Below are 16,648 nucleotides of genomic sequence, written 5' to 3'. Positions count from 1 at the left end.
CACTCAAAATGTTATAATTCACAAACCAATGATCCGACAGCTGTCAAATTTATACACGTATTTTTGAGGGTTGGGGCTAACTAAAAACATATCGATTTAATTATAGTAGCGCCATCTATGTGCCAGGTCGGGGAGTTTTTAACTGACCTGTTAGGTAGCGGACCCCGGGGCCTGAAGCGTTCCTTATTTTAAATCATTGTTTCTTTACTCGAATTTTTCCTCACACATGCATTTTTACTTGCTCTATCCATTGTAATACTTAATAAAATAACTGCGTAATTTATTGAGTAAATATCTAATAGTAAAAAGAGTAATAGTAAAACAAAAAAGCAAAAAATAAGTAAACTTAGATTTTTAACACAAAAAAACGTGTTAAATAAAATACGTACATAACAATCGTTGTAATAACTAAATAAAAATAAACGTAAACCTTATTGTAGTAGATACTCGTATTTTATATTAAACTATATACTACCAATACCTACCTAAACCTATTTATCTATTTACAATACCATTTTAACTCACTAACTATATACTAACTAATCATTTTGATGTCGGTGCCGAGCGCAGACAATAAAATAATAATAATATAATTTTGTGACATATACATAAAATTAAATTTCAAACAAAACAAATCTAATTTGTTGCTCGTATAGAATTCCAAACTGTTCAAAATGAATATTGATAATATCAACTAGTTCCAAAGGAATATGTTTTTCTTGTTCTGGTCCAGATACAGAATCTGCTTATAATAAAAAAGCAATCTTGGCAATCAAGTTTTCAAAAGTTAATCAAAGTAGGCGAGGTTAAAGTTTTTCGCTAATATCTCGCATTCTATGCGTTAAATAGCATTTGATCTTATTACAGAAATTGTGGACCATAAAATTCTCTACAATTTTTGTTTTAAATATATTTTTGTACTATTAATCGTTCTGGAGATAGAGTGCAGACAACCCGCATCACTCAGTCATATACAGCGTAATGCAAGATGAATAGTAAATTGTGTAAAGTTTATTATTCATTAAAAATATATTACTTACGAAATAATATACTATACTTATGATTGTTTTTTATCTTAACGAAGAGTACTGAACCAGATACTCTAATTATATTCTAATATCTCGTAATTACAATTAATCAAAAAGTTAGTAAAGACAATATTAAAACAAAAATATATTTTTCAAAAGACATTTTTTATTGAATTTCTCTAACATATTTTCCATTATATAAAAATATGTTCTTATATCTGTAAACATGATATTTATACACTCAATTTCGTTCTTCGAGAAAGAATCCCAAAAATGTTGCTTTTTTCAGGGCAACAATGTGGTATAACCCCTTAAGACGTACGAAAAAGTACATTTTTATATTCAATAAAACAAGTAATCGATTTATCAGAAAAATAATGATTCAGCCATAGACGTTCTTGTTTTGCAATAACGCGATTTTATCGTTTTAATATTAATTTCTGAAATACCTATTGATATACTAGCACAGTGATGGCGAACCATAAAACATAGTGAATAGAAGAACATCTTAAATGGGCGCATGTGAAACAAAGTTTTTTTCTTGACGTTTGATGGCTATAAGTATAAAGGAAAAACAAGTGAACTGAAGTAAACAAATTCCCGTTTATTCGATGGACGAAATACTGGATTTTTCAAAAATTTTGGTATTCTGTAGTATTTTCTAGAATGCTTATATATTTTCTGTAATTTTCTAGGATGTAGTAGTTCGAATGGAAAGTATTATTATCCAAGGTATCCTACTATATATCAGAAGAAGCTTAAGTAGTTAAATAAGATTTAATAGGTTCCTAGTTTTCCTTTTAGGCAGGCTGAATATGGAGCCAAATATCGGGCAATATTTAACAAAAATGCAGTTTCTACTTGTAATTTAAGTGGTTAAGTCCTTCATTATGAAAATTGTGTATAATGACTTTTAAATACATAATCGATCTTTTTACATTAACAAGTAGAAGTAAAAATATGGATACAAATTTGGCATCAGCAAAAATCAATCTGTCTAAGTAAATTGAACTAAAAAATATTTCAGCTTTTTTAAAAGCACACTCGAGCAGTTCAACATCGGTGACAAATAATGTCAAAACAATATTTATAATCAATGTTTTCATTCTCATTTTATTCTAGTTAAAAAGAGACACAATGCTGTCTGATTAGGTCGAACACGTAAACGAATGAGCCTGTCAAAGTCATCCGGTTGTCAGACGTATGCAAAATTCTTGAAAGCATTAAGAGGTTATAACTCTAACCTATAAACTATGGTATAATTAACTGTAGATTTCTAGATGTACTATAATGTTAAAATAAATTATATTTCACAACATTTTTGTTCAATTATTTTATTTAGATTAGAATTTTGTTGTATGTCAAAGCTAACCTGAACTAAAACTCAAAGTTTATTCGGCAACATTGCGATATTTTGATGTCACAAATTTAAATGACGTAAAATAACTTTGAACAGACTATATTTTAAAAATAAAATGGCACATGGTTTACTATATTATAGAGTTTCCATCCCACTATACAGAAATGACGTTGACCTTTAAAGATTCTCCACATAAATTTAGCAACTTTAACATGACAATTATAAACAATGATCTATATTTAGCATAGAACATAAAATTGTTATCTATACATATAAATATTATCATATATGATATAAAACAAATATCGCAGACAAAGAAAGCTGTTTTAAATATCAATATTTTTTTTTAAACTTTATCTGTTCGTTTATATGTTAGTCATGTGTTCATGCCTTTTTAATGCTGTTGAAACTGAGCCTATAAATATTTTTAAAATTATTATTGCGTTACTGAAAACCCTCCACGATAAAATCACTTTCGTCCAATAAAATCGTTTCAATATTTCCCAGCATTGTTCAAGAATAAAACGATCCATTTTTTGACATCTGTCAATTTCAGTGTCATAATAAACCACGCGTCGAAATATATTGTGTGTTAAACAACCCACTTTGTTTTATTTCCTCTTATTTAATCAAATCCGTGAAATTATAAAACTATCTATGGTTCTACTATCTATGGGTTAAACTATCTAACATTATGGTTCTGAAAAATATACCTAAAATATTCTCTAATTGTTCCATCGTGTCTTTACCAAGATATAAAAGTGTAAACACTGATTAATTTCGATTATTTATATATCTGTCAATGTCAAAGTCATTGTCAAAAGCATTCTTCAAAAATCGCAATATACTGTGTGTTAAGCAGCCCACCATATATTTTATTTCATTTATTTAGTCATTTCTGTGAGAAGGTTAAACTTTTAATTATTCGAATCTCTTTCCTAGCATCGTAATTCTGAAAAATATATATAATAAATCCCATCAGACTTTGATATTGTGTCTTTGCACATGTCTAAATATTGATTCATTTCAATTATTTATAAATAAACATTCATAAACATGCCTCTCTCTATAATAGCAAAGAAAAAAATACACAAAGTTTAGAATTTTACTCCATATGCTGGCAATGACATAATACCCATCGACATACTAGTTTATAGATTTTTGTCGAAATAAAAAAACATTTCGCAACTATACGTATCAACCTATAGTTGTAGTTCATTTAAACAAACGTAACGCGGTTTATTAATGTATAAGTTATCATGTTCGACCGGCGATTTACGAGAAAATCGATGACTTGTCGAAACCCAAGTTATCCTGTGCTTTTTCCGTTAAATCAAAGAATACCGAAAACTCTATGGAGATATATTAAAATTACATGGATGAGCCAACCGAGCGGCAATGGTTCAATGGATTCACTTTTCGAGGTCATCAATTTTTTGCATCATGTATTTACAAGCAAATAACTGCTATCGATATACAAACCTATAGAGTGCGTACGTATAAACTTGAACAGTGGATATGTTTCTAGGAATTAACTAGTGATTCACGGTATATTTTACATAATTGCTATTTTATACTTTTTACATTGAATTTTATTGAAATGAATTTTACCTTTACGTACATATATTATATCTTTAACAAACGGATATATATATATATATATATATATATATATATATATATATATATATATATATATAACCTCTTAATTTATAATAAAGTTTTAAAATAACTGAACCCATCGCATAATATTTTCTTTATCGTTAGGTAACCTAGGTTTGGTATTTATATACCCAGACACTGACGCGAACAATTGACTTAACCTCAAATTTTGTTAACCATGTTATTGACAATGTATTATTAATCTAGATGTTATTACAAGACATAACAATTTTAAGTATTGTTAATTGATCAACAAAATAATTACAAGATACATCCAATATCACTACATAGTATAAAACAAAGTCGCCTTTTCTGTCCCTATATCCCTATGTGCGCTTAAATCTTTAAAACTACGCAACGGATTTTGATGCGGTTTTTTTCAATAGATAGAGTGATTCAAGAGGAAGGTTTATATGTATAATACATGCATAATATACTAAGGCAACATTGCTAATTTTAGAGGTTTCTAACGTGATGTCGTAAATTAACCTATTTTTTTAGGCTTATTTAGCAATTAGCAAAAACGCTGCCTAACCCTACGAGTTAGATCAAATTAATGTACTACAGTATTGTACACCATAAAAAGGTCTACAAAAAAGTCCGCGATGGTATATGTTTATCTTTTAGGGATAACCCACATTAACCATTTTTATTGTTTACTTTTTACGTGAGAAAATGGCTTATTTACGAAGCTATTTTAAGCAATACGGCATTAATCCTTATCGAATTAAGTACCTTAAATACAGTGTGCAATTAATATAGATCAATATGGTTCTTTACAGCATGTAAATTAAACAAATATTTTCGGAGATATTACAAATTTAAAATTTGCGTTTAAAAATGTGTAATGTAATAAAAATTGTATGAATTTAGATATTCCAAAGATAGCAGGAAATCTTCATAGTAAGTATAGGGGAAGAGGAATTGTTTTACTCCAAATTTAATGCGTGCAGGCCAAGGGCAGTAATGAATGAACCAAAAATACTGGATCGATTTTAATCATGTTTTCATTGAGTGACATAGGCATATATATTTTATACCCGTGCAAAGTCGGAGCGGGCCGCTATGTTTTTATATACAACGTTCATATTTTTTCTGTAGTGTATTTAATTTAGTATCAGCATTGCACCCGTGCGAAGCCGGGGCGGGTCGCTAGTTATTAATATATTAAATAACGTGATGATCGATGAAAAAATATATATGAAGAACTCTAAGAAGGAAAAGAAGTATTATTCTACTGAAAAGAATAAAAGCTATTATAAAGAGAAAAAACCTAATATCCACACACCAGCTTGGGTTATTAACAAGCATTCAACAATTGAGCAGGTCCATAGAATAACAGATGTAATTGAAAAAGCCAATGAAATTAAGAAGGCATGTTAAGCTATATTCTTAAGTGTTACTAAAACAACATAATGAATTATTACAAACAAAAGATATCTAGTCTACAATAAAAGATTAATGAAAGATAATATAAAATAAAAGAAGCAAAGTATCAAACCATTTCATCTTGTGTAGTGTAGCATAGTGAGGTGTATTTAATAGAAAAATAGCATAAACATTATTACGCCAGACTCCTAGATATATAGTTAGATTTAAATTATTGTAAAGACAAATTGTAGGTTAGTCGGCAACGATTAGTAACAACAATAAGTTATTCATTACATTTTCCTCGCTGTATAAACCAAACATTGGGCCATCAGACTATCAGGATGATGATTTAAATTGCATATTTTGTCTAATATGAATGAAAATAATGTTAATTTATTGGTTGTAATTATTTATATCAAGAGGGTCATGAGTCACGTTGTTGACGATCTGTATTTTCCTATAAGTAATAGATATATCTGTGGCGCTGTTGTAATACATGTAATAAGAGTATTCTCTTTTAACAAAACCGACATGTCCTCGCATTTCAGACTACAGGGAAGTGAACATGATGTAATACGTGATTGACTAGTTGGGCACAAGTGCACTCGAATCAAATGAATAACATTTCATTTTAGTTTGATTATGTTTGATATTTTTATTGTTTACATAGCTGTATATAGTTGAGAAATAAGTTTAGCTAACGTTCCTTGTCGAAAAACCTTCTATATTTTTAATAACCACTAGGAACAAGGACGCTAATACAATACCTTCCAATAAAACAGCCAACGCACGTCAACACTGTTGAACGTATTGCAAAACTCATTTTATAAAAACGTAAAATCCCTTTTAAGCTCGGAGCATTTGTCTTTCTCGTTTTACTAATTAACAACACTCTATTTAAAAAGAGACAGAATGAAGTGTGATACGTCCGTTTTCTTACGTCCTTCAATAAATATGCATTGGATGTCTATAATGTTAAAATGATTTATATTTTAGTACGTTATTTTTGTTTTAACCTATAAAATTCGACTGGTTGTCAAACATCTTCAAAATTCTTTAAAATATTGGTGATAATATTACTACTTATTACTTACATTTCCATACATTATATTTGTTAATTTATTATTACATCTTACTTTAGATATTCTTAGTACAATCTCAGTTTACAAATTAATTTATTACTACTGTTCTCTTGTACTTGCGTTAATACACTAGCAAAGCTATATGCTGTAGATGTACTATAATGTTAAAATAAATTATATTTAATAAAATTACATTTATTTTATTACGGATTTTGCTAAGCCAAAATTAACTGAAACTTAAGGTTGATGCGGCAACATTGTGACGTTTTGACGTCATAAATTTGGATAGATGATTTGATGTTTTATTGAACGGACTATATATAGTTTAAGTTTATTTGTACATACGTTATTAAGATGCTTAATGTATTGCCTGCCGCAGTTTGTAATCTCATTTTAATCTAGTTAAAAAGAGACACAATGCTGGGTGATTAGTTCGAATACGTAGACGAATCAGCCTGTCAAAGTCGTCCGGTTGCCAGACGTATGCAAATTTCTTGAAAGTAATAGTGATAAGAGGTTATAACTCTAACCTATAAACTATTGTGGCTGTATAATTAACTATAGTTTTTAGATGTACCATAATATTAAAATAATTTATATTTGGTAACATTTTTGTTCAATTATTTTATTTAGATTAGAATTTTGTTGTATGTTAAAGCCCAACTGAACAAAAACTCAAAGCTGATGGGGCAACATTGCGACGTTTTGACTTTATAAATTTGTATGGATGATTTGATGTTTTATTGAACGGACTATACATAATCTATTTAAAGTTTTTTTGTAGATACGTCATCAATATGTTTAATGTATTGCCTACCTGCCAATTTGTAAATTCGTTTTAGAATCAGACAATATTTTCCTTCTCATTCACGTAAACGAATGAGCCTGTCAAGGTCGTCCGGTTGTCAGACGTATGCAAAATTCTTGAAAGCAATAGTGATAAGAGGTTATATCTACTGCTACATTTTTGTTCAATTATTTTATTTAGATTAGAATGTTGTTGTATGTCAAAGCCAAACTGAACTAAAATTCAGAGTTGACGTGGCAACATTGCGACGTTTTGATGTCACAAATTGAAATGACGTATATTCAGATATTTACTGGAAGTATATATAATCATAAACTCAGTTTTTCGTTTAAATTCCTTTATCGCCAGTAAAAAAATCTAGTATTTTTTTGTTTTACTACGAATTTCGTAAAATTTTCATTATATTTATATAGGAAGTTAACAGGTCTGTATATACATAACCATACAGTTAGCAAATAATAAACACAACTTGTAGATTATCGATGGCGCATGCGCAGAATGGCTATAACATGCCAATCGTATAGTAAATCTTATTCATTTGCCTGTCGTGAATGTATTTTATGTAATATGTAAATAGACCAACCTTATCCTCCATGATAATTTCCATTTCGTCGCAGACGTCCTCCGTCAACAGCGCCATCCAGGTGATGGCATTCTCCTTCAGCCTCAGGATCAGATCGTTGCCGAAGATCGTGCTCTCCTTCACCTCCAACCCGTCCAGTTCCTCGACCTTCTCGTCGAAAATCACACTCACCCGGTGCTCCCTCGCGAAACTCAGGTTCAGATCGTCCTTTCCCGACAGCGAACTCACGCAATCCTCGAAATCCTCCTCGTGCCTCTTGTTCCGGGCGAAGTGCTCATCGTCCTCGATGTTATACGTCGATCTGGCGACTTTCTCCGGGGAATTCTGCCGGAATACCGGGAAACTTTGCGGCCTCGCCGCGCTCTCCTTCTCGGTTTTGGTGGGAAACGAGAATCTTTGCCAGGGTCGAACGGAGATGGGGTTCCTCTTCGGAACGGGTATGTTCTTGATCTCTTGGGGCGATATCGGTTCCGGTTCCTCGTAGAGGGCGAATCGTTGGTCTTTGTTTGTCCGGATTTGGTCTTCTCGGAGGAATTCGCCGAAACTGCTGGAGCTCTCGGTGAATTTCTCGTCTCTCACGCTGCGGATTTCGCAGTAATCGCCCAGCTCGAAGTTGACGCTGCTGTTGTCCCTCTCGCAGAAGTCCTCGGTGAGGTTGCTCGCGTAATCGTCCTCGTCGTCGCTGCTCGACACCACGGAGTCCAGCACGTTATCCAGGCACTTGATCGTGGAGTAGATCTCCTCCTCGAACTCGCGGTCGTCGAGGGCTCGTGGTAGGTTCTCGTAGATGTTCTCCTCCTTGGCGACGTCGTCGTAGATGGGGATGTTCTCGTAGATGGGGGACGGGTTGTTGCTGTCGCCGGACTGGAGGTCGTCCAGGTCGGTGAGGTCGCTGATTTTGTCGTTGTCGTTGCGCGTGTTGGTCAGGGACCCGCACGAGGACCTCGCCGATTCGTACAGGGACGCGTTCTCCTCGTAGATGGAGTTCTCGACCGATTCCAGGGAGGTTTTCAGTTTGCGGGCGGGCGAATCGCCCCTGCACTCCCACACGTTCGCGTACAGACCGTCGTCGCCGCCACTTTCTATCTTGCCCTTTTCACCGATAGACATAGTTGTCCTGCCGCCCGTCCTAGACGCCGTGGCAGACTCGCAGATGTCGTCGTAGTACTCGACGCTGTACCGGAGCGCGACCAACCATGATCTGAGACTGAAATTGTCGGTCAGCGTCATTTCTTCGAGTTAGTCACCAGCCGATGATGATTTAACCCGACCGCATCCTCCGTATTATCCGGGTTTTGGGAGAAATCGCACGCCGTACTCGCCAAGGCCGCGTCCGTTCGACGTCCCGCGTTATCTCTCGGAGAACGGACCGCGCTGGTCGATTATTATTTGTCAACAAAGCTGGGCTGTCGAAGTCGCGCGCCAATTCCCACGACGCGGTACGCGCGCGCCCTCTGCCGATGCTGATTTTCGCGTCGAGGAACAATAACGAGACCGTCCGCGACGAGTGCGAGACGTTCATTGATAACGTCGGTCCGAAGCGCCGAGAGTGGTGTGGTGCCTGCTGCCTGGTCGACACTCCCACAACGTTAGTCATTTATTTCTATAAATGAAGGGTTCGAGCGGGCTCAATTGGTGGCCCGGAGAATTAACTACCAGCTAGAATTGCAGTATTGTGACGATTAAACGGTTTAATTAGTCGACGGGCCGTCGAGGCTTCGTGGCGGTGGCCGACGAGCGTACTGTCTAGAGTGCGCGAAATCATTTTTCTCGCTTCGAGATGATTGATATCGTATATCATCGTTTTCGTATACGTTACTGATAACAAATTGTTATAATGATTCGTGTTATCTCAAAAGGGATATATCAGCTAAGTCAAGAAGATTATGACTAAACCGACACACAAAAAGTGATCAAAAGGTCTACAAATCTAAGGCTGTAGAAGTTCGAGTAGCGATCAACAAGATCCATAAATGGCCTAGAGACTTAAGAATTTTTAGGCTAATATTTCTTTATTTTTATTTTTTCTTAAAAACATATTTATATGATATCATATCTTTTATATTTTTAAGATACGTTTATAAACATATCGATATTTTTTTAAATATATGAAAAACATAAAAAAATGTTTTGATTTAAATGTTTTAAAAGTGGTGATTTTGATGTCAATAACAAAGAGGACCTAGAAGACCAAAGAAGTTCGATGGCAATAAATTGCATGACTTATTCGATGAAAACTCAGCTCAATCTCTTAAAGAACTTTCAGACAATTTAGAAGATCCAATGGCCTCAACTGATTCGTTTCAACATCGCAGTTTTGTCCCTTGACAGTTCCTACCGATAAAAGTGGGTTTATTACGACAGACCCAAACACAGGAAGAATAATCATGACCATAAAGTCTTACTGTGTATACTGTCAGATCAGCAAGGCATAATGTATTACGTGTCGCTAAAACTGAATGAAACTGTTTCTATACATATCTACCGACGGTGGATAATTCTTGGAAAAGAGACCTATATTGAAATGAATAAAATGGGAAATTAACCCAGTTAATAATACATATTATCCTGCGTTTTTTTCGTTTCTTTATTAAGAAGTTATTCAAGTGTAACACTTAAAACTAATGATAGTGAAAAAACTCGATAAGAAACTTTTGTGACTTGTTATTGGAAACATCTTTTTGATCTCTGAATCTGTTGGTAATTTTTGCTGATATAAATTCGTTATACTTTCTCGACATGTCATATATATGGCGGTAATACATTTTGGAAAAGCCAGAATGCGCCAAAACAACCATTGGTTGGAAGATAAACACTCAAGTAACAACATCACGTGTTGCTTCAAAGGTATTAGAGGGGCCCATAGACAAAATATTATTGTACAATGTGGGTTGCACAATATTTTGAATTATTATTGGAAACATCTTTATGATCTCTGAATCTGTTGGTAATTTTTGCTGATATAAATTCGTTATACTTTCTCGAAATGTTATATATATGGCGGTAATACATTTTGGAAAAGCCATAGCGCGCCAAAACAACCATTGGTTGGAAGATAAACACTCAAGTAACAACATCACGTGTTGCTTCAAGGGTATTAAAAGCCCACAGACAAAATATTATTGTACAATGTGGGTTGCACAATATTTTGAATTATTATTGGAAACATCTTTATGATCTCTGAATCTGTTGGTAATTTTTGCTGATATAAATTCGTTATACTTTCTCGACATGTTATATATATGGCGGTAATACATTTTGGAAAAGCCAGAATGCGCCAAAACAACCATTGGTTGGAAGATAAACACTCAAGTAACAACATCACGTGTTGCTTCAAGGGTATTAAAAGCCCACAGACAAAATATTATTGTACAATGTGGGTTGCACAATATTTTGAATTATTATTGGAAACATCTTTATGATCTCTGAATCTGTTGGTAATTTTTGCTGATATAAATTCGTTATACTTTCTCGACATGTTATATGTATGGCGGTAATACATTTTGGAAAAGCCATAACGCGCCAAAACAACCATTGGTTGGAAGATAAACACTCAAGTAACAACATCACGTGTTGCTTCAAGGGTATTAAAAGCCCACAGACAAAATATTATTGTACAATGTGGGTTGCACAATATTTTGAATTATTATTGGAAACATCTTTATGATCTCTGAATCTGTTGGTAATTTTTGCTGATATAAATTCGTTATACTTTCTCGACATGTTATATATATGGCGGTAATACATTTTGGAAAAGCCATAGCGCGCCAAAACAACCATTGGTTGGAAGATAAACACTCAAGTAATAACATCACGTGTTGCTTCAAAGGTATTAAAAGCCCACAGACAAAATATTATTGTACAATGTGGGTTGCACAATATTTTGAATTATTATTGGAAACATCTTTATGATCTCTGAATCTGTTGGTAATTTTTGCTGATATAAATTCGTTATACTTTCTCGAAATGTTATATATATGGCGGTAATACATTTTGGAAAAGCCATAACGCACCAAAACAACCATTGGTTGGAAGATAAACACTCAAGTAATAACATCACGTGTTGCTTAAAAGGTATTAAAAGCCCACAGATAAAATATTATTGTACAATGTGGGTTGCACAATATTTTGACAGCGGCCGCTACACAGCCAATAATGCTATAAATTCATATGATATAAACTAATAAATAATTTTTAAAAATACTATATATCAGATAGGATATGTATGTTAATATAACGTCCCAAAATATCATTTAACTCCATTAAATACTTAAAAATCATCCAACCAAGATAAAATAACCCTTTTGATATTCATATCTGATACAATGCAACCTTAATTTATAACCTGATTTATTATTTTTATCAGACAAATTATCATCAGAAGTCAGTCAGCTTAAACTCTATTAACATATTTGATCTTATACTGACTTAATATTTGTTACTGCCAATAATAAGACAAATATTTAGGTTCTTGCCTCTATCTGAAAAATATTACAGCATCAGCACAGCGATTATTCTCAAGATAAAGTTCAAAAGCTAACAGAATAACCGGAATTTTTTTTTGTTACAATAAAACATCAAATCTATATTATTTAGCGACCCATGATTGGTCCTGTCACTTCGGCCAAACTACCTACCCTCTCCTACACTAGACATGGACTACAAGGACGTTGTTGGAATGTCGAGGACGCGTTCCTCGTAGCACTTCGTACAGTTCTCAACTTACGTGTATATTTTATCGCCCTTACTCATTGTCTCAATATATCGTTCACATTTACCTTGTAATTATTTAAAGAAGAGTTTTAATATACGCGTTAAACCCGCCCGAGTATTTTCTATTATTCTCTATTTCTAACAACAAAAAATATGCTTAGTATAAAATCACAGTCGATATGTTTGTGTTATCATAAACTTGTATATGTATATTAAATAATATGTATACTGATAGACGATAATAGACAATCTGATATACATTTCAGTATTCAGTAACTGTATTTACTTTATAAGGTATCTCACAGTATCAACTGTTATCTAGACTAACAAAATACTCAATTGATAAGACACGACCTATTATTAGTCACCAGAAAGATTCAATTAACGTAATAAAACGTTTCGATAAATCAACTCGCAACTACCAAAAATAAAATTCCCGCTAATATCTTAGTTTTGATATACAAGTCCTGATAATACGAACACGAACGAAACACTCTAACAGTCGGAGCTCGTCGGACCGTGATCCTGTTTTTTTATGATATTCATATGTTTCGGGCGTGCTTGCTTGCTGCTGCACCACCGCTATGTGTTTCATCACAGTGTGCCATGAATGAAAACTGGCCCACGCAGATGTAATTGACGAATTCGTGAATATGGTCGATAGCGTTCTTTTTTGATAATTACCGTATTGTGAAATCGATGTTTGCCGAATTTTTGGTGACTGGCTCTATGATAAAGATATCCGGGTGTTAGATGTTTTTGCGATATGACATTAATATCTTGTATCTAGTATTCCGCAATCTGCTCAATGGGCAATAAGTATTTGATGATATTTATACAATGACATTAGATATGCTTGACATTAGAACAAGTGTGGCATAAATATATCAGTATGTATTTTCCAAATTAAAATTTAAATGGCTTACTTAAGTTAACGTTAAGGTTAAACATTTATACTATATACAAGTTTATGTATATTATAAGTAATTTGTATATGTATATAATTGTTAAGTACTTGTATATATTATTTGTATATTGTAGTAATTTAGTTGGCTTCAATCTTCTGATTTCCTGCGTAATTTAGTAACCTTATTTCATGTCTTAAGGAGAAATCTTGGATCATCTCGTGTATCCATTTGATTTCCAGTTCATCGTGTAGCTTTTCATCGGTTACGTAGCGAACAAGCAATGGTAATTAATTTTGTTTTGACATTGTTGGATTATAAGTTGGCTTAAGTCCAAGTGGGTTTTATAACAGACTGATAAACCAATCTCTTTTATTTTACGCAAAGTCGAGAGTATCTTCGAACTAACCAGTACAGTTGCTTGATTTTGAGTCTGATCTGCTCTGTTTTTGTCTAAGATAATATTTTTAATTTAACCTACCGTCGAGATGGATGCCGAGGTATAATATAATTAGATCTTTGTCATTTCGTCGCAATGTAAAATTAATATGGACAGATTTGAAGCTATTAAGCTGTAATTTTCAGTCTCTGGTCCATTTGTAGATCTTGCTGACTGTTAGTTTAGTTTTTCTACAGCTTTAGGCAGAGATATATTTTTTACCATAATAAATGTGTCGTCGGCAAATGTTTCAAGCACTGTTCCTTCGGTAGCTAGTATATCAACAGTGTAAAATAGACACAGCAGTGGTTTTAAGATATTATTAAATGTTGAGCACCTGTGAGACTCTCAATTTTTTTTCGAAAAGATATGAGCAATTCATAGTGGTTCGGCGGTAGGAATTTGCTCATCTTGTAGATTAATTCCAAATGCCATAGACGGTCAAAAATTTGTGATATGCCCAGGAATATTGCAGGATATGATAACCAAATCACATAATTTTAACAACATGGAGCTTCGTGGTACACGTCTAACTCATCTCAGACCCTGAGCCTGCCCCTTCCTGATTTCTTGTTATGGTTTATGAGTTTCCAACAGTAAAAACAGCGTTCTCCGAGTTGACGATTTCCCTAGCTACTTACATAAATTATCATTTACATTTAGAAAAATCGAGCCTCTATTTCATTCAGTTTCAGAACGGGTGCCCTTTGGACAAGAGAAAAAATATAACAAGCGATCCCATGTAAGCCATGAAGTTAACGATGTCGATTCGTAAATCATAACCTTAAAAAGTTCATTGTGTCTCCTACGTTTTTTTTTTCTTCAACCAACGGCCAAAACGTTATTTGACTCTTAATCAAATCAAATTAAACGTGGGCAAAAATAATAAGAGCATTCATTCAATAAACAAAAGCACATAAATTCGACCTATCGCTTTTAATATTATATTATCTAGTCTGTTATATTTAGCTGCAATTACTGATAATTAATGATATGAATGTAGATAAGTTTAAATATCTTGAAGTGTCCAGATAGTGTCAGAAAGAAGGGATAAAAGGCAAGATTATAGAAACGAACAGAGTCTGCTTTGCGAATAACTAGTAATGAAAAAATAAAACAACTCAAAATTAAATAAGGGTGAATGATGTTATTATTAACATAATAAAATCTAACTAATAAGCTATTTTTTATAATGTAGCGACCTTGAGGCACGTCGAATTTTACATCGTGGAATAACGGTCTACAAAATACCCAGAAATATAATCCCAGATGTTGAACAGGGGCGGGGTGCCGGCAGCGCCAACTAGAACCCGATAACGAATAGCTGGCAACCCCGAGACGTTTATCTGGGATGTTATTGAAGGGTATTTCGATTCATTCAGTGCTCAACCATCGTTTGGTTTAGACGTGCCACCATCGACTGCCCAAGCCTCGTCTCCAGGTAACACCGCTGGCATCCGTTTTATCTATTTTGTATTTTTCACATTTTTATATTGCCAATAAATAACGGTCACATAATGTAAACACCACTGTTTCATTTCGTTTTACCTCCATTCACCGAGCCACATCATTTACCCTAAAGTGGTGACTCCGACGTGATCTTTTGCAAAATTAGGAATGGAGGGTATGTACAACATGGTGTATTTTACGTGGCCGTTATATTTTTTGTTTCAAAATTTCCAATATTTTTAATTCGATTTTACCTTCAATATTCCTTTTCATTTTATTTCTATTCCTTTTCAAATTCCTTGTATATTACATTCATTCAAACATTTGTTCCTCATTAAATTTTATTTTAGTGCTGAAATAATGAAGCTTCAATTTAATATCGTTATTTCCAATTAATTTTTTTTTAATATTACCAGTTACTACAATTTTTGCTACTATTCTTGATGGACAAACCTCATTAATGACTTGACTATTTCCAACACATTCGATGTCGTTGAAAATGATATTGTGTTATCAATTTGACACTATAAATAAAACTGATACTGTTCGCATTTTATAACCTTCAAACATATAACCTTACATTCAGCAGTTACCCACTTTCTTTCATATTTTACAACCGATGTATGTCAAAACAACAAGAGTAACACAACAATTTAATTATTATTACTATAGAATAATTAATAAAACACAAAATCTAAATATCCGTGATTTTTTGTTTTTTTTTGACTTGATAGATTGTACCGATCGACTCGAAGAGAATGTACCGCCATTAGATAAGGAAGACAATATGGTTTATTCTTTTCTATGGTTTATTCTATGCAGGATAGTGCGCATGCGCCAAAACCGTAGATGACTAAGAAGTAACGTATCCTAGAATGCTGTGTTTGATTGGTTGGGAAGTGGGAAATCAGCCATGTACAAGTTATTAACACAGCATATTTAAGGGAAGATGTGAAAATATTAGTATTTTTGTATCAAAATATATATTTTTTGAAATTATTTTTCAGTTTTTGGGAAGAATAAGCGTTATGCAGACACATCAAGTAAATTCGAAATAATAAAATAATGGTCAGGCTAAACGACGTGGTTCACCATTTCTTGTTGGTGACATATCTATTTTTATGCGAAAGGCAAGGAAACCTGGGTTGAGTAACAGTGGCTGGATGTGGTTTGGCTATTCTGATTCACGTTACTGTAAATAAAAGAAGCAAACTCGCAATCGGTTCAATCAAACGGAGATTACGGTAT

The 16,648-nt window shown here is 33.4% G+C and overlaps 1 protein-coding gene across 3 annotated transcripts in view; it reads right to left on the bottom strand.

Moving 5' to 3' along the window:
* The window catches only part of LOC143193764 (uncharacterized), a 121,566-nt gene that overhangs the window by 89,118 nt on the left and 15,800 nt on the right, over positions 1-16,648 (bottom strand). Inside the window, exon 1 of one of the 3 annotated variants that reach the window (XM_076400121.1) lies at positions 7,895-9,478. The exons of the other annotated variants lie outside the window; for them this stretch is intronic. Within the exon in view, the coding sequence (XP_076256236.1) occupies positions 7,895-9,124 (1,230 nt within the window). The 5' untranslated portion in view covers positions 9,125-9,478. Of the gene's footprint in view, positions 1-7,894; positions 9,479-16,648 lie in introns of those variants that run through there. 3 annotated transcript variants of the gene reach the window in all.

This window comes from Rhynchophorus ferrugineus, unplaced genomic scaffold (genome assembly GCF_030347505.1).
Source record: "Rhynchophorus ferrugineus isolate W39M unplaced genomic scaffold, kcgeb_rfMv2 rfM3, whole genome shotgun sequence".
In the NCBI taxonomy this organism is placed as follows: domain Eukaryota; kingdom Metazoa; phylum Arthropoda; class Insecta; order Coleoptera; family Curculionidae; genus Rhynchophorus; species Rhynchophorus ferrugineus.
The sequence above is the reverse complement of the archived record's forward strand: the minus strand, read 5'-3'. Positions and strand labels throughout refer to the sequence as shown.